The sequence below is a fragment of the Dendropsophus ebraccatus genome, chromosome 6, assembly GCF_027789765.1.
Source record: "Dendropsophus ebraccatus isolate aDenEbr1 chromosome 6, aDenEbr1.pat, whole genome shotgun sequence".
NCBI classification, from domain to species: Eukaryota; Metazoa; Chordata; class Amphibia; order Anura; family Hylidae; genus Dendropsophus; species Dendropsophus ebraccatus.
In genome coordinates this window covers 54859093-54879808 of record NC_091459.1, presented here as the reverse complement: position 1 = coordinate 54879808, position 20716 = coordinate 54859093, and the positions used below count along the sequence as shown (strand labels likewise).

The 20716-nt window shown below is 42.2% G+C and overlaps 1 protein-coding gene across 5 annotated transcripts; it reads right to left on the bottom strand.

Moving 5' to 3' along the window:
• Positions 1–1186: 1186 nt before the first annotated feature.
• Positions 1187–15033, bottom strand: RSPH3 (radial spoke head 3). Of its 5 annotated transcripts, none has more exons than XM_069973741.1 (10): positions 14888–14909; positions 12256–12427; positions 10003–10090; positions 9317–9458; positions 8812–8957; positions 7599–7802; positions 7351–7513; positions 6841–6927; positions 5205–5294; positions 1257–1379 (listed from the first exon to the last, which is right to left on the bottom strand). In XM_069973741.1, the coding sequence occupies exons 2-9, from the start codon at positions 12366–12368 to the stop codon at positions 5218–5220; spliced, it is 1020 nt and encodes a 339-aa protein (XP_069829842.1). In that variant the 5' UTR covers positions 12369–12427; positions 14888–14909; the 3' UTR covers positions 1257–1379; positions 5205–5217. The 5 variants fall into 5 exon arrangements, with proteins under 5 accessions (XP_069829839.1, XP_069829842.1, XP_069829840.1 ...); XM_069973739.1 differs by lacking the exon at positions 14888–14909 and adding an exon at positions 14461–14550; XM_069973740.1 differs by lacking the exon at positions 14888–14909 and adding an exon at positions 14456–14545.
• Positions 15034–20716: the final 5683 nt, after the last annotated feature.

Below are 20716 nucleotides of genomic sequence, written 5' to 3'. Positions count from 1 at the left end.
ACATAAAGATCATTTACATATGGCGCAGGAAATTTTCAATGTTTTTTCGGGGGCTATGAGGGAAGCCGATAGCAATCAATTATACGTTCAGAAACCGTGCAAGGGGCTTTATAATGATGTATGAATAGCTGCATAGTTTGGTGATTGGTTCCCTTTAAATACCAAAGTCACTCTTAAGGCCCTATTACACCAACAGATTATCTGACAGATTTTTTTTGAGCCAAAGCCAGGAATGGACTATAGACAGAGAACAGGTAATAGAGGAAAGACTGAGATTTCTCCTCTTTTTTAAATCCATTCCTGGCTTTAACTTAAAAAAATCTGTCAGATAATCTGTAGGTGTAATAGGGCCCTTAAAGTCACCCTTAAAGCACTATCAGCAGAAATAAGAACAGAAGGGCAGTCATAAGGTAAAAAGCTGCTGGCAGATAACAGCAGGTTCACTGGCCAGCAACCGCCAATGGTGCCGCTTTAAAGGGCCAGTACAGAATTCACTCTTAAAGGGCCATTATCAAATTCACTCATAAAGGGCTGGCACCAAAGTTGCTCTTAAAGGGCCGGTACTGAATTATCTGTAAAAACAGCTAAGGACCGCACTGCCCGCAAAGTACACCCTTGATAAAAAGACAGTTTCTCTTAAAGGGGCGCTATTTTCAATCACTATGTATTTTCTCCTCGAAATGTGCCCCTTATTTTCCTGTCTTTATGTATAATAATTCTGGTGTACTCTCTTGAGCCTTTTTTGAAGTTAAAGGGTTATCCAGCATTAAAAAAACATGGCTACTTTTTTCCAAAGACAACACGTCTGTTGTCGTCAGTTCAGGTGTGGCTTGCAATTAACCTCTATTCACTTCAAAGGAACTGAGTTGCAAAACCTGCATCCAGGAGAAGATGATAGTATATGAATGTTCCTAATCTTTATACTCTATGTTGTTTCCTCAACACAGCAGCTGGCGAAACAGGATTTAGCACCAGTGTTTCTTTATTATAAACAATCTGACGCACCAGGTGATGCTCATCACATTGCAGCCCAGACAGTCAGATTAGGTTTTGGTTATGTAAACAAAGAAACTAGGCAAAAACACAACTAAAGGCCCTATTACATTAAATGATTATTGTTCTTACTTGCTTGTAACATAACATTACATTTTACAGTAACGCAGTGTAGAGTCTGGTCATCCTGGTATACTATGGAAGACTTTTATTTCACATATTTAAAATTCTACAGCATACACAAATTTTAGAAAACCACTCAGTACCTTTTAACATAAAGTAATATAATTTTATTAGATTGATTGCTGGTGTTATTCAATATTCTTCTTACTTCTCTGCACACATTGTGGCTTGTTTGATGTTCTAAATATAAAGCTGAAGTGCTCCTGCAAAAAAAAACAATACTATTAAATGTGCATTTAAATCCCTTCATTGTCATTTGTACATATACTGTATAACTTCAAAGCGTCAGGAATACAGTTTTTGTGCAGTGATTATAACACATAACATCTCATTCATGAACTCTTTATTACACAAGGCTGTGGACAAATGTTAGAAATTCTGATGTATAGAGCATGTCTATAAATTTATTTTGTATCCATAAACCAAATTTTGTGCATCAGGCTTGTACAAGTGCATTCTAAATATAAGAGTGTGTTAAACAATATGGACACCCTTAACCCCTTCCCTCTTGGGCATATTTTTGTTTTTGTGTTTTTTCCTCCTCGGGTTTAAAAGGCCATAGCAGTTGCATTTTTTAACCTACAGACCCAAATGAGCCCTTATTTTTTGTGCAACTAATTGAACTTTCAAATAGCAGATTTTTGCATAAAATATATTGCGAAACCAGAAAAAAAAATTATATGCACAGTGAAATTAAAAATAGAACGCAATATTTTTTATTTGGGGTGGTTTTGTGTTTACGCCATGCGCCATATGGTAAAACCGACTTGTTATGCATGTTCCTCAAGTTGTTACGATTACAACGATATGTAGCATGTATAACTTTTATATTATTTGATGGCTTATAAAAAAAATCAAAACCTTTCAAAAAAATTAAATGTTCCTTAAAATCGCTCCATTCTCACGTTTATAGCAAATTTATCCTTTGGTCTATGGGGCTGTGTTAGGTGTCATTTTTTGCGCCATGATGTGTTCCTTCTATCGGTACTTTACTTGTGTATATGCAACTTTTTGATCACTTTTTATCACAATATTTCTGAATTTGATGCGACCAAAAATGCGCAATTTTGCACTTTAGGATTTTTTTGCGCTTACACCGTTTACCGTGCGAGATCAGGAATGTGATAATTTAATATTTCAGGTGATTACGCAGGCGGCAATGTCAATATGTTTGTTTATTTATTTATTTTTATTTAAAAATGGGAAAAGGGGGGTGATTTAAACTTTTATAAGGGGAGGGGATTTTTTATTATTAAAAACACTTTTTTTTATTTTCACTCACAGTAATTAGGCCCCCAGCTGTGTATATAATATAGCACCAATCCATCAGCGGCGGCACTCGCTAATAGCCGCGAATAGGCGCGGCCCCTCTCTGAACCACCCCACCTCCCTGCAGGACGTGACGGTACGTCCTGCGGAGGAAAGGGGTTAAAGGGGTTATCCAGCGTTAGGAAAATGTTCACTTTCTTCCAGAGACAACACCACTCTTGTCTCTAGTTTAGGTGTGGTTTGCAATTAAAGAAGTCCTTCAAAATTTTTTATTAAAGTATTGTATTGCCCCCCAAGTTATACAAATCTCCAATATACACTTATTATGGGAAATGCTTATAAAGTGTTTTCTTTTCCCTGCATTACTGCATCAAGGCTTCACTTCCTGGATAACATGATGATGTCCTGACCCGACTCCCAGAGCTGTGCAGGCTGTGGCTGCTGGAGAGGATGATGGCAGGGAGACAGTGAGGGACACAGGGCACTGGAGGGACACTGAGCATCCCTCTGCCATCATCCTCTCCAGCAGCCACAGCCCGCACAGCTCTGGGATTCGGGTTGTGACATCACCATTTTATCCAGGAAGTGAAGCCTTGATGCAGTAGTAAGTGCAGGGAAAAAAAGCACTTTATAAGCATTTCCCGTAATAAGTTTATATTGGTGATTCGTGTAACTTTTGGGGAGCAATACAATACTAATACTAATAAACCTCACCAAAACTGGGGACAAGAGTGGTGCTGTCTCTGGAAGAAATTGGCCGTGTTTTTCTAAAGCTGGATAACTCTTTTAACCCCTTAATGACGGAGCCAATTTTCGTTTTTGCGTTTTTGTTTTTTCCTTGTGTTTAAAAGGCCATAGCTGGAGATGCCTGACGGATGCTGGTGACATGCTACACATTTGGTGGGCTTGTCCGGGAATTCGTGATTTTTGGGATAAGGTTTTAGAAATATACCATGCATATTCCGGACAGACTGTCGTCAACTCTCCCCAATTAGCTTTATTGTCTAACCTACCAGGTTCCCTTTCTAAGACCAAAAAGGGACTTTTGCGGCACTTTCTGACAGCTGCCCGCATGGTCATCCCCCGACACTGGAAAACTCCCTTGGTACCTACCCTGGCAGAATGGATGGGTGAACTCAGAGACCTTGGTAGAATGGAGGAACTTGTGGCTGAGGCCCATGATAGATCTGACAAATTTGAGAAAGTGTGGTTTCCTTGGCGTTTGTTCATGGATTCCGAGGAGTTTCTCGCTCTTATTCGCGAGCCTCTGACATCCGGGGACTGAGTTTCTTTGGCTGACAAGTCAGACTGGCTGTGGTGTTCGTCCCCCCCCCCCTTCCCCCGTCATCCGCCTCTCTCTTCTCTCTAATTCTGGCTCTTCTCCCTCTTGTCCTTCTTTAACGTCGCTTTTATGCCTGGATTTCACATTTCTATTGTTGATATTGCTTCTTTTGGTGTCTTTAGACACCTCTAGCGGCATTATGGTATAATTGTTAGCTTCTATACTCATGTTCTTTTATTATAATAGAAAACCGGACGCCATGCGACTTGCAGGTCGCAGATTATTGCACGTTATTTGATTTGTATCTGTTATTTTTGCATGGTTGCCAATAAAATCAGATTACACGTAAAAGGCCATAGCACTTGCCACATGAGCCCTTATTTTTTGCGACACTTATTTTACTTTGCAATGGCAAACTTAATTTTTGCATAAGAAACACTGCAAAACCATAAAAAAATTATATGCGCAGTGAAAAATGTGTTATATATGTTCCTCAAGTCAGTACGATTAAAATGATTTTTATATTATTTGATGGTTTTTCAAAAAAATCAAACCTTTTGCAGAAAATAAACGTTCCTTAAAATTGCTCTATGACCGTGCTTGTAATGCTTTTATTCCCCGGGCATTGTAGCCTGTTCCTGCAAATAGCCCTTGGCTGCACATCCACCATTACACAGAAAGATGCTCGGTGGGAACAGGAGGTGATTTTTAGTTAAATAGAACAGCCTGACAAACCAACGAGCACCAGCTGATCCCTAGCACTATTACTCAGAACGATATTGGCTTGTTTGGCCAACATTGACCCGATGTAATAGGGGGTCTTAATTGCTACTAGTTTCCGACTTGTGAAAATGTCCCCCTTGATAATATATGTTGAATGTGAGGTCTGTGTGTCTGCTCTTCCCCATACATACATCACCACTGGAGTCCAGGCCCGTAGCGTGACATAACTGTGTCACATGACCCATACTGCCATGCTAGCTGTTCCGACTGTGTGCCATGAAGACTACAGGGAAACAAAGTCCGACAGTGGCGTGCTGAAGATGCACAGGCACAGAAACTGAGTGGCCTGAACTTTGTTTCAGGGGACTTTTCTTTTTTACACTAGATGCCATAGTACCCCTTTTCTTCAAAATCCCCATTTATTTCAATAGGTTGTTACTTAGATCATTTTGCATCAGTTGTGCTGTTTTTATCCAGTCCATTTGTAATCAGTTTTACTATTCTATGCACCCGAAAGAGATATGGGGTTTTAAGAGGCCAGGGTCAAAATCACTGCTTCACCTTGTTGCCTATCATTAGGTGGAGTCATGGATGGGAAGGAAAAACGTTGCACTGGGGGAGCTGGGCCCGCCCCCAGTGCACCAGACAAACTAATTTGCATATTTCAAAAACACACACATCACAACTGTGCATAATAAGCCCTGCGGAATCTGTTGATGCTATACAAATTATTATTATTATTATTATTGTGCACCTTTAAATTCCCTTTATATGCTGGATGTCTCCGCTACCTCCAACTTGCTGTAATCATCAATCCGTCTTTCCACTACTTCACGAATTAATACTAGAAGCAAGTAATAAAAAAAAATTAATTAATAAACATTTTAAGAAAATACAAATGTGTTTTACCATGCAGGTCTAATTATTTATAGTGGCTCCATGAGCTTTGTAGCTTGACAGCTAATCTAAACTCAGGAACTAGGTTATTTCATGACAATATAAGGCTACGTTCACACGGCGTATCAGACCGGCCGTTCCGTGACCCCGGCCAGGTCACGGAACGGCCGGTCTGTGCCCGGATCATCGCGGCCGGTACTTAAGTACCGGCCGGATGATCCGTCCGGCCGCGGAGCTCTGATGTGGGCGCATCAGCGTGCGCCTGCATCAGAGCTTCCCATAGTCCACAGTGAAGCGAGCAGCCGGAGCCGCTTGCTTCACTGTGTGCACTGACAGGTCTTTCTGCGGCCGGAATTCACTGAATTCCGGCCGCAGAAAACTGACCTGTCAGTTTTTTCCGGCGCCGCATGGGCTCCCAGGCCGGAGCGTATACGATGCGTGTACGCTCCGGCCGATATCCCATTTAACATAAAACTATGTCACACACCGCAAAACTACAGCCGTAGTTCTGCGGCGAGAACTACGGCCGTAGTTTTACGTAGTGTGAACATAGCCTAAAGGTGTATTGCAAACCGATATGTGACCACCACTAGCTGATCTTCATTGTTTTGGGTATCAAATATGCAGTGCTATTACATGAAAGACAGACCCAAAGATTTTCCAAAAATCCAAAAAGCTTAAGACTTTATTACCACAGACATGGTAGTCTGTTCTCATTAGTTTGCACAATAGTAAGAGCACTGCTGGGCTTTGTTCACATGTAGAATTTTTGCAGTTCACACAGCGCACCGCCGCTTACTGTACAGGAGCCCAGACTCTCTGTATTTCCTATTTAAGAGCAGAATGGCACATCTCTTACCTTTGAACTGGGCCCATGGCTATACAGCCACAGGTCCAGCTTGGTCTACATTTTACGGCTCCTGCTCAGTCATTCAGGGGAGTTAAGTGGCAATGCTGTGGTCCTTCGGACAGTGAAGTCCGGAGAGTGAAGTAGACAGTGAAGGCCAGAGCTACACCCAGGACATAACTGCAGTACCAAATTCTGTTTATACTTATTGTAGGATTGTACTATTCTATTATAGTTTCAAAAGCAAAGAGGAATTTTAGTTTTAACAAGGGATTACAACATGTGGCACTTGCGGTGCTAACTATATAAATACTCTTTAACCCCCTCACGCCAGGCATACGGCTATATACTTACCCCGCACGCATAGGAATAGGAATGTATAGACACGTTGCTGGCTGCTACCTAGCATTAACCCCTTAAACGCTGTAAACTATCATGATTGCAGCGTGGAAGGGAGTAATTTGGAAAAGTACTCTTAAAAGTTTCGAAATCAAGGGTCTGTCCATAAAATGGGTAACACTATGTGCAGGTGTACCACAAGAAACTCTATTATATCCATATTCCCTTTAGAGAGTCCTTCTTTCAAGGACACTTTGTAACATATTTAAAATACATTTGTTCTGACATAAAGCAAAAAAATACTTACTGTCCAGCACTGTCCTGCCCAGTTCATTCCTTTCTAGTGCACTCCTCACTTCACCCATTAGCCATGGCATTAATCCAGTCTCAACATCTGTTGAACATAAATAATTTATTAAATAAGCAAAAAAAAAAACACAACTGGACATCATATAAAGCTACATTCACACAGGTAAAATAATTGCATGTGAAGTGTTTTGCTCAGTAACAGCCATGGGCAGCACTGGAGCCAACCAGAGCCCAGCCCAGAGAAACCCCAGTTGCTCAAATATACAACAGTCCTAAAGCATCTCAAGGCGGTAAAAAACAAAATCTTGAGAGCTATACAGAACAGAAGTAATCTGTATGGGTGAAATTTCCCACTGTATGCTCATGAACTGGGATATGTTCCAGCAGCACAACACTGGACATTAGCCCCATCAATTTTAGGGATCATATCCTAGCATACAATAAATTCTAACATTTCCCTCATGGACTATCAGTTTTATTTAACAATCAATATATATTTTATACAAACCTCTTTCTACAGGATCATAGAAGTATCCATTGTCCCTCAAGCTGCTAAATACAGAAGGAATAAGATCAGCCAGGTACTGCTGGGCAAAAGCTCTAGCTGCCACTTTCTCTGCAGTCTCCTTTTCTTTCAGAAGCATTTCCCTTTGTTGCAGCTTTCGCCGTTCCTGCGAAGAATAGAAGCGTAACCTGTATTTAGAGATTCCTTTGTTGAAGCTATTGTATTTTATTAGAATCCTGTTAGAATTGTACCTTTTCCTCTCTATGCCGTCTCTCCTGTTCTTCAAGTCGTTGTGCCTCAGCAAGCTCAGCATTACGCAGTTCCTCAAAAGCACGCTGCTGTGCCCTTAAGTTTGCCAGTTCCTCTTCTTCCATTACTTCCAGGAGAGCCTGCTCAATTGTCTTCCCAATCAACACTTCCAGGATTGGCTTTACTTCCAGATCAAAGTCAAATAGCTGTAACGATAGCATCAACAACATAAGAGGGAATGTATATTTTTTCAGAATAATCCAAAACAATGGGCAGCAATATCATCATTTTACTTCATGAAGGCTCTCAGAGACAGTGATCGAGAGTATTGCCAGTATACCGCCAATAATATGTGTCAATAAGCCCCAGGATGTGCCAATAGATTGTCTATTTGATATGCACTAGTACTGTAAGCGTTGCCAAATCTTTTAATTCTACAATACAGAAATGCACTTTTTGCTACACTTTTAAATGCAGAAGGACACAGTAAAAATAGGTGAGGTATATGTTTGTATTGTTATTACAATGGGAGTCAATGTTTGACATTGTCACTGGATGCCTATGCTGTATATCTGAGGCTTCCATCTCCTTTAGTGATCAAGGAAGGCTGGCCAAGAAAAGTGTTGTAATCTGGGGAAACCTTTCTGTGTGGTGGTGTGGATGAGTATTATCCTGTGGAAATCACAAATTAAAAGCCCTGCCAGAAGAAGGAACACATGTGGCAGCAGGATGTCCTGCATATTGCTGAGCCATTGGTGTTCCTCATATCACTACTAGGGGTTAATCAACTGACATATGAAATCGCTCCCCAGATCATCATACCAGCAACTCTGTAAGTACCCCTGCGCACATAATTAACAACCACAAACAGGTGAGAGGTGGGTTAGCAAAGGCAGCCTAGTGTCTGTCAGTCATGCAGCCAGCATTTTGAAGTTGTTAGGTTGTTCTAAGCTTGGCTCTTGCATGCATGGGAACGCCCCCTGGGCTTTTTAATCCAATCAGTTATTAATTGATATTTAAAGAGTTGTTGTTTTCCAGCACTGGAGGACCATGTGCTTGGTTTGGTATGCTAAAACATTAGTATAAAGTTATCTGGCATCTAAGTCAGCACCAGCTTTTCCAACGAAATCTGAAAGGAGTGCAAAATGTCCCTCTTGCTTGCTGAAGCATACATGGCTTGCCTGACACACCACTAAACTGGTTATAGATATTTACTTCTCCTTCCAGGATCTGTGTTGAAATATCAACTCCAGTCTTAGCTGGGATGAAAAGGGGTGTGGGAGGTCTGTCCAAGAAAGCATCCGTCTGGCATTCCATGTCCTTCTCCTCAACACGGTCACTGAGCTCTTCTAAGTACAGCTCTGCAACAAAGACCGCACAAAATAGAGTTAACAACATGTGCATCCATTTTATAACTAGCTTTAATTAAAGGTAATAACTACGGTGGAATTTTGATAGCTGATGGACAGCACTTCAGCCTCAGCTGTATTAATTCATTTTGAATGATTACTTCTGGTCATTTGAAGACATATTTGTTACAGGTTAAGGTTTAGTGACATAGTATAGTGATATTGTTGTTCAGATATGTAAAACACCTGCATGGATTATTCACATACTTTTGACTTATTTAATCAATTAGAAGCAAAACAGCCACTAGGGCTTCCTACAATAGTATATAATATTAGTATATATTATTAGAAAATAAGAATATCCTTCCTACCTGTCTGCACATCAATGTGTTTCCTGCCTTCCACAGGTTCAGGTGACCTAGATCTTAGCAGTTCTTTTGCACGTTTCTTTGCAAGTGCTCTTCTGCGGGCTTCCTGATTCCTCTGAATCTCTACCGGATCTGGCTGTGCAGACTAAATGGGAAAACAGGAGCTACTATAAGTTCTGTACTCATAACAAGAGATGAGCAAATTTACAGTAACAAAGAAACAAATCGCTTTATCTCTGCAATCTGCTCATCCGCCTGTTGTCTTGTACCTCACTACCGCTCCATGCCGGGTGCCTGAAAAAGCTGGATCCAGTCCTGGGAAACTTCTCCCATCTTTTCCCAGCACCCAGGGAGGCGTGGCTCAGACCAGAAATGAGTTACAAAGCACCAGCCTTATGAGTAGATTGCAGAGATAACAAAGCGATTCACTTTTACTGTAAATTTGCTCATCTCTACTCATAACAATTGTATAAAACTCATAAAACAGGAAATTGTTCATCTATCTGAAGAAACAACATAAATTTGTTCTTTTATTATTCCTATAAGCCTAAGGGAGTGGACAGTAATGGAAATTTACAATGAATAAGCATATGGTAGGAAATATAACAAGGCATTTGTTCTGCACGTATCTCTTATGAAGGCAGAAATCATTTCAGTAATACTGAGAGAATCCAGGATGTCCTGCTCACCAAAGGTAATAATTGTTGAGCATAAGTATTGCCTCGCACAACCCTTCGATCATACATAATATTTCCATAATTGTAGATCTCTTCTGTCCTAAAGCAAAAGAAAAACAAAACTCATAACATGTAAAACGCAAACTTTGAGAATGAGAGGCTGAGCCGCACTATACTCAGCGGGAGCTCACATCAATATACAGCTGGCACACTTCGTGTTTGGTGCCAGCTGTAACTCCAGGCAGTTAACTCACCAACAACTAAAACATTAAAAGGGACAATACAGTCAATTTTATATTTTGAATTTTTTTTACATGCATGCCCTGGCCGCCTGTCACCAGACGACCATGGGCGTACATGTATGCCCTGGGTGTCTAATGTGCTATAAAGAGCGCTCCGTAGCCGAGCACGCTTCATAGCAGGTGGGGGCCAGATGCAATCAGCAGCTGGGCCATCACAGTTATTGACAGGATGCACCAATCGTGCTGCAGTCTGTCATTAACCCCTTAAACTCTGCAAACGTTGCAGCGTTTAAATGTGACAGGAGCCGCTCCTGTCACTTATCGATTGGGACCAATCGCTGTGCTGGACTGCCGGAGGCCTCTTACCTTCCTCCGTGCGGTCCAATCTGCGCTCTGCTTATTCAGTCTGCCACAGGCAGGCTCAATGAGCAGAGCGCCGATTACACTGATCAATGCTATGACGTCTCAAGCCGCTGCTCTAACCAGGAAGCGGCCGCGGGACGGAGGTACAGGCCGGCGCGATCTGGGAGCCGCTGCTGGAACTGGGGAGGTAAGTCACCACCGGCTTCTATTTCAACCCACTCCCCGGCCGTACACAGATTATACTGCAGGGCCGGAGTACCCCATTGCAAAAAAAAAAAAAAAAAAAAAATTAATTAAAAAAATTTATAAAACATTAGAAAATCTGTGTAAACCTACATATGGTTGTGTTTGGACTGACCTATAGAATAATGGTATCATGTCCCTTTTGCTGTATATAGCATTGCGTAGACAAACTATGTATCACAGTAACACTTATTTTTAAATATTGTTTGGGTTTTTGACGTTCCTTCATACAGATCCCTTCCTGGTCTGTGAGTCTAACTTCCTCTCTGTGTGCTGTGATCAGCACAATAGAGAGTCTGGCTGTGACCTGGTCCAACCAGAGAGGGGAGGGGGAGGAGAGGGCTCTGACAGAGCTATCTAAATTTATAACAATGCCGGAGAGCATGGCCGTCAGAGAAAGAGACAGGGAGGATCACTGAGATCATAAGTGCTTATATATGTAGGAATCATTATATCAATCCCCAAAGATTAATGGTGAATAAAGTGTTCCTGAAAGCAGACAGGTTTTCCAGGCTCCTGGAGTACATACACATGCATTGTAAAAATGCAACAGTTTCTAGTTTTCTGCCAGACAAGTGATGCTGTTGGCATTTTTACAATAAATATGCAAATCAAGAGCACTGAGAAGACCTCAATATTCACCCTAAACCATATACTGTGCATGCATATATATCAGCCATGTTACCTAGTTTTCAAAGAGGAAACACCTAGATTTCCCAAGCTCCAGATATATATAGTTAGAAGGCCAAGAATGTATTTAATTAAACAAAAATGAAATCCTTAATGAAAAAAAAATGATATTTTTTTCATAAAAAATTTACATTACAAAATAAATATTTACATTGGTTTTATTGCATGCAGAAATATACCAGCTATTAAAAATAATATTTATACTGAGTGACGTAATGAGAAAAACATTTTTTGATACAGGGTAGAAAATTAGAGGATGCAAAGTATTTTTAAGGTACAGTCTGGGCCTGCAACTGGCTGAAGTGACATCTTGTCTCAGAAGCAAGAATAATTGTTGATCAGTAGGGGAACCAGATGTTTCTGGGAAAAAAACATAAAAACAAACAATGGCTGCGTCCTTAAAGGGTTAATGGAAACCTGACAACTTTTAGCTAATACCATTGGATAGACACCCGGAACTTTTGACTGTCCTAAAAAAAATTGCGGAGCCTGCACTACTTACTACCCACCCAGCAGCCAGCTCCTTTCTCCAGGTTTTCAGAAACTAACGCACAGGTGTCAAACTCAGACCCTCCAGCTGTTACAAGCTGCCTGGAGAGCCAAAGCTGAAGCTATGAGAATTTTAGTTTTCCAACAGCTGGATGGAGGAGAAGGGATATTATAATAATAAAATAAATCTGCCCTCTAGTGGCTGCACTGCTACAGGACGCATAGATATTATACTCACATGGGTGGCTGTGTTCCTCTGTACTTCTTGCGGTTCTGGACAACTCTGGGTTGACTCGAGAATGTATATGTTCCACTTCCCATTTCTTTCTGGCTTGGTAAAACAGACGTCATGGCTGCAGGTTTTGGTCTTTACTTGAAGAGAATCTGATGTTGCTCCCTCTGGAAAGAAACTGAAGCAACAGAAAATTTGACATTATATTAAAACCACTTTAAGAAATAAAAAAAGCATTCATATAGACCAAGTCCAGTCTAGAACGCCTGTAGAAATTATGTGAAAGTGGTTTACATGCAGTGTAATGTATCACTTGCTAGTGTGTGGCCTGATAGAGCTGGGAAAACTTTTGAATTACAGCCACATCAGCCGCATATAGGTTTTTGTGCTTCTGTTGGGATGACCCCTCGAGCCTTTACCTGGACCTATCTGCATGTAGAGAAATACAGTACCTGTCAATCAAAGCTGACACATCGTATAGTGGATGAAATAAGGTGTAAATCATGTAAAAATATTAAAACATTTAACTCATCCCCCTTTTCAATTTTAAATATAAATAAAACCCAACTTAACATATTGGACATCAATGTGTGGAAATAACTAAACTATAAGGGCTTATTCCTACATTCTGTATATACAGGGATAATACGCTATGGAATGGAGTCCAGAGTTCCTGGTATCATGTACCATTATGATGCCGGGAGCTCCAAAACTGTTTAAATGTTCCCGCTACTGTAATCAGGGCCGTATTTACCACTAGGCACCCGTGGTCCGGTGCCTAGGGCAGCACCTTGCAGGGGGGCAGCACCAGGGAGCAGGGGGACAGAAAAAAATATTTTTTTTGTTTTATTTTTTTAGTTTCCCTCCTCCCATTCAGACTTGCCAGTAAATCTGGTGTCTTTTCCAGGGGGGTGGGGGGTATGGTGGTATTGGTCAGGTCTGATATCGCCAATAGGTGCGTGAGGATGGGGCGTCTTCAGGTTTAGTGCCTAGGGCAGCAGCAGCTGTTAATACAGCCCTGACTGTAATGCCAATAAGTCTGCTGAACAGCAGGATTATTTTTTAACCCACAACTTTTTTGCTAGTTCTGCAGTACATTATACGGCAAAATGAAGAGCTCCAGTAAAAGGTACAATTGTTCTGCAGAAAATAAGCCTCATACAGCTATGTGGATGGAAAAATAAAAATGCTATGGTTCTTAAAGGGTAAGGAGAAAAAAAATGACGTGAGAAATCTGCAGGTTAAGAAGGGGTTAAAATGTCACTGTCATTAAAAAAAAACTTTTACCATGTCAGAGAGACATGTCAGAGGAGGAGTCAGGAGAAGTCCATGCTCAGCGCGGTCCTCTCCCGGCTCTGTGTCACGTGATGAGTCAAACTCATAATGAAAATCTATGGGGCCGTCATTCCTCAGTGACACAGAGCAGGCAGCAAAGCGCACAGCAGCACAGTCCTCTTCCTGATCCTTCTCATGATCAGTCAGGGTCGTAACACATAGACCCAGACCAAACTGACACGTCAAAAGTTTTTTGTAATGACAGAGACAGTTTAAAGGGGAACCATTAGTAGGTTAGATAATTCTTGCACACAGATAATTGCACACAGGGCTCTGAGGATGAAGGTATATTTCTTACCTTCATCCTCAGTGTCATTTCCCGCACAATCTTAATGTAGTGCTCTGCCTGATAAGGCAGGACATACAGCAGCTGATAAATACTGGAAGACTGGAGATTTTTATATAGAAGTAAATTACAAATCTATATAACTTTCTGACACCAGTGGATTTGAATTTTTTTTCCGCTGGATAACTCCTTTAATAAAAAAAGAACATATTATAGTAAATTAAATTACTTTATGATATTTTATCACAACAGGCTCATAGCCGCTCTCGTCCTGTATACGGAAACAAGGGAGGAGCCGGGGGTCCTGTCACCTGCTCATATCAGCCATAGAACAACTATGGGGGGCCAGCTGAGGAGACCGCCAACCCCCTGGTCTGTGCTATTAGCACCAGATAAAAAATAGATCATATATAGAAGAACATGACGTATGTCTATTATATACAGAATCTAACGTGTGCCCATCACTGCTCCTCAGACCAGGGAGACCACTCAACCCAACATGCAGCCATTTCTATGGGTCCCCCCTTCATCAGCACAGCATGGGAGGCTGGGGTTGTCGGTGTGTGTTATTGGGGAGCCGCGCACCTCACCTCTCCTCACGTACGGCGTCAGGGTCCCGGCCTGTGCTCCGCTGCGCTGGGACACGGACTCCTATGGTCTGTAGTGAAAAGTTTCCTAGGACACCGCGTCTCCATAGCGACCGCAGCGCCACGCTCCAGTAGGCGTCACGTGACGGCGTGAAAGGGCGGGCGCACGTAGTACACACAGAGCAGGAGGGAGGGGGAGGGTGTGTGCGGTTATAGTGATGCCAGCTGTATTGGGGCGTCATGTAAGGGCATGGCGGGCTATATGTATATTGTTATATAGTAAGAACAGGTCAGGGGGAGATATAACCTTGTCTCCATACTGATACAGAATTACATGCGCCTTAGTGATACCACAGGGTGATATCATTGCCTCATGAGCGGTTACTGTATAGTTACATGCATTGCCCCTTCACACATTCAGTAAATTTACCTGGATTTATAAGGAAATCCGGGTAAATTTCCAGACCCATAGCGTAGTATTGGGCACAGGTACTCTTCAGGAATTTTCCTGAAAGGTGTCCGTGTATAGAGCCCTATAGGTTTGTCCTGAATTATGGCCATCTCCGGATGCACGTGCTGATGCTGGCCCTTGTTCAGGAGTTCCTACAGTGAAATATGGCGCTGTCATTGTGCCATTGGCTCCCAACCCTGTCAGCATTATACTTTCAGCCACAAGGGGCCGCTACCTCCCCCAGCACGGCGGCGCACAAGTACGGTCACGTGTCTGGCAGCATGTTCTCTCACTGCAGCTGCCCTCTCCCCCCTTTCTTCTCTATTGGGTCCAGGCCACCATGATGTCTTCCTATGATAACGGGAATGATCTAGCTATAAAGAAAAGTGTTATTCCTCTCCATTCCTACCTGATAAGACTCAGGGCATCTTTTAACATTATTAAAAGATATAGTATGGGAGGAGATTTAGTTACTTTGGATGTGGCTCCACTTCACTCCCACATTCCCCATGTAAAAGCTGTCAAGGTGATGGGTAGAATATTGGGAGAAGATAGCCTAATGTCAAATAGACAAAAACTAGTTATTATGCATAGTCAAGAGCTCAGAGGAATACTCTGGCTAAAAAAAATCTATCAAAACAGCTTTTGTCAAAAATTTAAGACGATTTGTAATTTACATCTATTTAAATCTTCCCGTAATCTCCAGTCTTCCAGTACTTATCAGCTGCTGTATGTCCTGCAGGAAGTGGTGTATTCTTTCCAGTCTGGCACAGTGCTTTCTGCTGCCTCCTCTGTCCATGTCAGGAACTGTCCAGAGCAGTAGCAAATCCCTATAGAAAACCTGTAACTTTCTGACTCAAGTTGGTTTCCTTTTAAAATGCTGTATGTTACTTGGGATCTATGGACATGTTTTACACATTTTCTTTCCACATCTCTAGATACCTCTCATACTATTATTTTGACATCCCAAACTCCTCCTGACTGCTCAACATTTGACTCCCGGTGGCTGCAGAAGTTGGATGCTGCCCTAGGGAGTCCTGGAAAACATGGATACACATCTATGAATGGGTCTTTATAATTGCTGATGGCTGCAGCTGCACATCTGTACTGCTGTCCGTAGGTGCGGCTCCACAAAAACCAACAACAGCAGTACGGATGTGTGAACTGGGCCTTGTTCTTTTTTATTCCTATGACCATTTTTGACAATTGTTCTCTCCTCTCCAGTGTAACCGCTTTTTTTCTTAGTTCCCTCTCATGTTTTTTCTTTCTCTTTCATTCTTTCCTCTATGATTTTTTTTGTTCAATATGTTTGTGACCATTTGGTCAAAAACAATGTTAGTTTTCCAACTTTTAGGGCCTTATTCCACCGGACGATTATCGTTGAGATTATCGTTAAATCGTTCGAATCTAAACGATAATCGTTCAGTTGAAATGCAGTTAACAATTAACGACTGAACAAGAAATCGTTGATCGATTAATAAGACCTGGACCTATTTTTACCATTGCTCGTTCGCAAATCGTTTGCATTGAATAAGACATCGTTCAGTCGTCTGCAATAGATACGAACGCAATAGCGAATAAATAGCGAAGAAAAAACTATCGCAATTACGATCATAAGTAACGATTATCGCTCCATGGAAATGAGTAAACGTTTTCAGGTCTTTCGCAATAGCGGTCGTTTGAGATCGTCCGGTGGAATAGGGCCCTTAGGCTATGTTCACACAACGAAAAAATATCAAAATCCAGTCATAATTTTAAAGTGTCACTATCATTTAATTTTTTTTTTTTTTTGCAGAAATCAATAGTACAGGCGATTTTAAACCTTTAAGGAAGGAGCCAGTTTTCATTTTTGCGCTTTCGTTTATTTTCCTCCTCATGTTTAAAAGGCCACTGGGCTTGTATATTTCCCCCTACAGACTCACATGAGCCCTAATTTTTGGCGACACCAATTATACTTTGCAAATACAGACTTAATTTTTCTATAAAATATGCTGAAAAAAAACAGAAAAAAATTATATGTGCAGTAAAAAATTTTTAAAAAAAGGTGCAATTCCTTTTATTTTGAGGGGTTTCGTATTTACGCCGTTCGCCCTGTGGTAAAACTGACTTGTTATCTATCTATGTTCCTCAAGTTAGTACGATTACAACGATATGTAACTTGCATAACTTTTATATTATTTGATGGCTTTAAAAATATTTAAACCTTTTAAGGAAAACTAAATGTGTTTAGTTCCCATCCTTATACACTTTTATTGTTTGGTCTATGGGGCTGTGTGAGGTGTCACTTTTTGCACCGCGATCTGTTCTTTCTTTTGGTACCTTGTTTGCGTATATGCGACTTTTAGATCATTTTTATTACATTTTTCTGGATTTAATGTAAACAAAAATGCGCAATTTTGCACTTTGGCAGGTTTTTGCGCTTACACCGTTTACCGTACGAGATCAGGAATGTAATCCTGTCATAGTTCGAGTGATTACACACGCGGCGATACCAAATATGTTTATTTATTTATTTTTATTTATTTATAAAATGGGAAAAGTGGGGTGATTTAAACTTTTATTAGGGGAGGGGATTTTTTTTTATTAATAAAAACACTTTTTTTTTTTTTCCACTAACAGTAATAAGAAGCCTATTCCAACACTAGGGGATGACCGGCACTACAAGTCCCAGCATATAGGTCTCGATACAAGCTGACACTCCCTCTTCAACAGGTGTAGGTGGTGCTCTACTAAAAGTAGTCCATGCGTATCTTTGTTTGAAGATAAATAATCTTCAGTGGCACTCACCGTGAATCTTTATCACCTTTATTGAAATATAAACACGCTTAGACAGGACAATACAGCCGGGAGCCCTCTCTAATCCCCCTTGGGATAATTGGGTTTTTCAGCATCCGTTTAACGCATCCGTTTTTTGCAAAAAACGCATGAAAAACGGATTGCAAAAAACGGATTCATTTGTGTGCATCCGTTTTTCCATTGACTTCCATTATAAAAAAAAACGGATCCGTTTTTTTTGGCGGACCAAAACGGACCAAAAAACGTTGCTGACCCTATTTTTCTGGACGTTAAAAAAAACGGATCCGTTAAACGGATGCTAAAAACGCAGTGTGAACCTAGCCTCGAAAAATGCATTTTTATCATGAGAAAGCAGTTTGTCTTCATGGACCACCACCACTATTCAAATGCAGCTGTCAACCGCCAGCCGCGGCGGCTAATACCCGTGGTCCCTGCCTACACATAGCAACCGGGGACCACAGGCTGCAGAGAGGGCTCACGCTGGGAGCCCTCTCTAATCCCCCTTATTATTTTATTTTTTGCGTCACTAATTGTACTTTGCAATGACAGGCTGAATTTTTGCATAAAGGACACTGCGAAACCAGAAAAGAAATTCAATGTGTGGTGAAATTGAACAAAAAAAACGCATTTATTTTTATTTAGGGGTTTTTTGTTTCTACGCCATTCGCCCTGGGGTAAAACTGACTTGTTATTTATGTTCCTCAAGTCGTTACGATTACAACGATATGTAACATGTATAACTTTTATTTTATTTGGTGGCTTGTAAAAAATGCAAACCATTGTTAACAAATATATGTTCCTTAAAATCGCTCCATTCCCAGGCTTATAACGCTTTTATCCTTTGGTCTATGGGGCTGGGTGAGGTGTAATTTTTTGCGCCATGACATGTTCTTTCTATCGGTACCTTGATTGCGCATATACGACTTTTTGATTGCTTTTTATTACATTTTTTCTGGATTTGATGCAATTTTGCACTTTGGGATTTTTTTGCGCTTACGTTGTTTACCGTACGAGATCAGGAATGTGATTAATTAATAGTTCGGGCGATTACACACGTGGTGATAGCAAACATGTTTATTTATTTATTTACTTTTATTTTAAACGTGGGAAAAGGGGGGTGATTCAAACTTTTATTAGGGGAGGGGGCTTTTTACTAATAACACTTTTTTTTTTTTTACACTTATACTAGAAGCCCCCCTGGGGTTAGGGTTATTCTCCCTGGGGGACTTCTAGTATAAGTGCACTGATCTCTCATTGAGATCTTTGCTGTATACTTATACAGCAAAGATCATTGAGATCGGCACTCGGATGCTTTCGGCTAATAGCTGCGAGACCGCGGAGGTTCAGAGAGGGGTCGCTGTGCGGCCCCGCTCTGAACACCTCTTGCGGGCGCAAGACGTAGTCAGATTGTGGGTACAGGGTCGCTTTAATCCTGAGATAATGTTATTGCCACAATGGTCATGCATGGGGCCATCTCATATATGGGTTCCTTTTTTCTCAGCTTCTCTGCACCTGAACTCTCTGCATTTTCCTCCCTGTGTTGGATGCCCCCCTAGGGAGTCCTGGAAAACATGGATACAGCCATAGGCCGGCTGCGGGCTGCATCCACCTTCTCCAAACACACGGCGTGAAATGCCAAGAGTTCGGGTTCAGAGTAGTTATGAATTCGGACATTTTCATGAAATTTGCTTGTGTCTGAGCACTTTTTTCTGTGCGTTACAATGAAACGGATGAAAAAAACGCATGGTGTACCCAGGGATACAAGCCGTGCTTCAGCCTCAGAGAGCTCACAGGGTATGAGCCTTTGTTACTGAAATAACCAGCAGCATGGGCTCAGACGTCTAATACCGTGTTTCCCCGAAAGTAGGACCCCCCCGAAAGTAAGGCAGGGTGAGGGTTTCGGGGGGGTCCGCCAATGTAGGGCACCCCCCGATTGTAGAGCAGGGTAGCTGGGAGGGGGGAATGTAAGGCCGCATATGGGTGGGGTCCCTGGGGAAAGTACAGGAACTGCTACGGTACCTCGCTCCATCCAGGAGCCGCCCGTATTCCGCCTTCAGTAAATGGCCTGCGGCGCATCCTGCTGCTCGAGCTGCGATTGGCCAGTCAGCTCGAGCTGCGATTGGCCAGTCAGCCGGCTCGCAGCTGATTGGCCGAACGTCACCTCGTCAGCCCGGTACCGCAGAGGAATCGCGTTGAGACAGAAGAAAGGTAAGGTGTGTATGTGTGTCTGTGGAATGAGAAGGAACAGGGGAAATGGAGGGGAATGAATAAGAAGAAGGATAGGAAAGGAATAAGGAGGAGTGGGAGGAAGCATGAGAAATCCAAAGGATCAAAGAGGAATAAGGGGGAAATGAATGGGGATGTATACAGGAGAGGAATATGGAGGAGCGAGAGGAAGCATGAGAAGTACAGGGGGAATGAGGAGGAATGACAGAAAAAAGGAAGGGGAATGACTAGGAGGAAAAACAGTAGAGGAATTTCCCAATGTAAGGCCTCCCCCGAAAGTAAGGCAGGGTGGGACTTTTGGGAGTAAAATTAATGTAAGACAGGGTCTTACTTTCGGGGAAACACGGTAGTATTGCCCCAGTACCAGTATGTACCAGGGCCCTCTCTCCAACTGGGCAGGCGGCTGCTGGGGCGCTCAGGACTCATAGAGGGCCCCTTTGGATCGCCAAATGTCACTGGTGCAACTAGCATGCCCTGTGATCGGCCTAGCTGGCATTGCCTGCATGTAGTGACACTACCAGGAATGGCAGGTCACTAGCAATCTGTTATATTTTCCGGGACCCGGACCCCTTTAATAAAGGGGAACCCCCTGTAGCTACAGAGCGGAATCCTCCCAGCAGTATCGGGGTGCCCTCTCCCAGGACCCGGTGCCGGAGGGCCGCTACCTGCAGCAGAGCGCACACCTGTACGTGCGACCCCGGCAGTGGAGCGGAGCCCAGAGCGCGCAGCCGCAGCACAGCTCCCGGCCTGCACAGCAACCACTCCGGGAACGCTCCAGCGGTGACG

Coding starts and splice junctions, on each gene's coding strand:
- RSPH3 (XM_069973738.1), bottom strand. CDS start 15,018: ATGGCCATAATTCAGGACAAACCTATAGGGCTCTATACACGGACACCT. Junction 8,958..9,316: donor ACACATTGATGTGCAGACAG/GTAGGAAGGATA, acceptor TCTTTGTTGCAG/AGCTGTACTTAGAAGAGCTC. Junction 7,514..7,598: donor GACGGCATAGAGAGGAAAAG/GTACAATTCTAA, acceptor TATTCTTCGCAG/GAACGGCGAAAGCTGCAACA.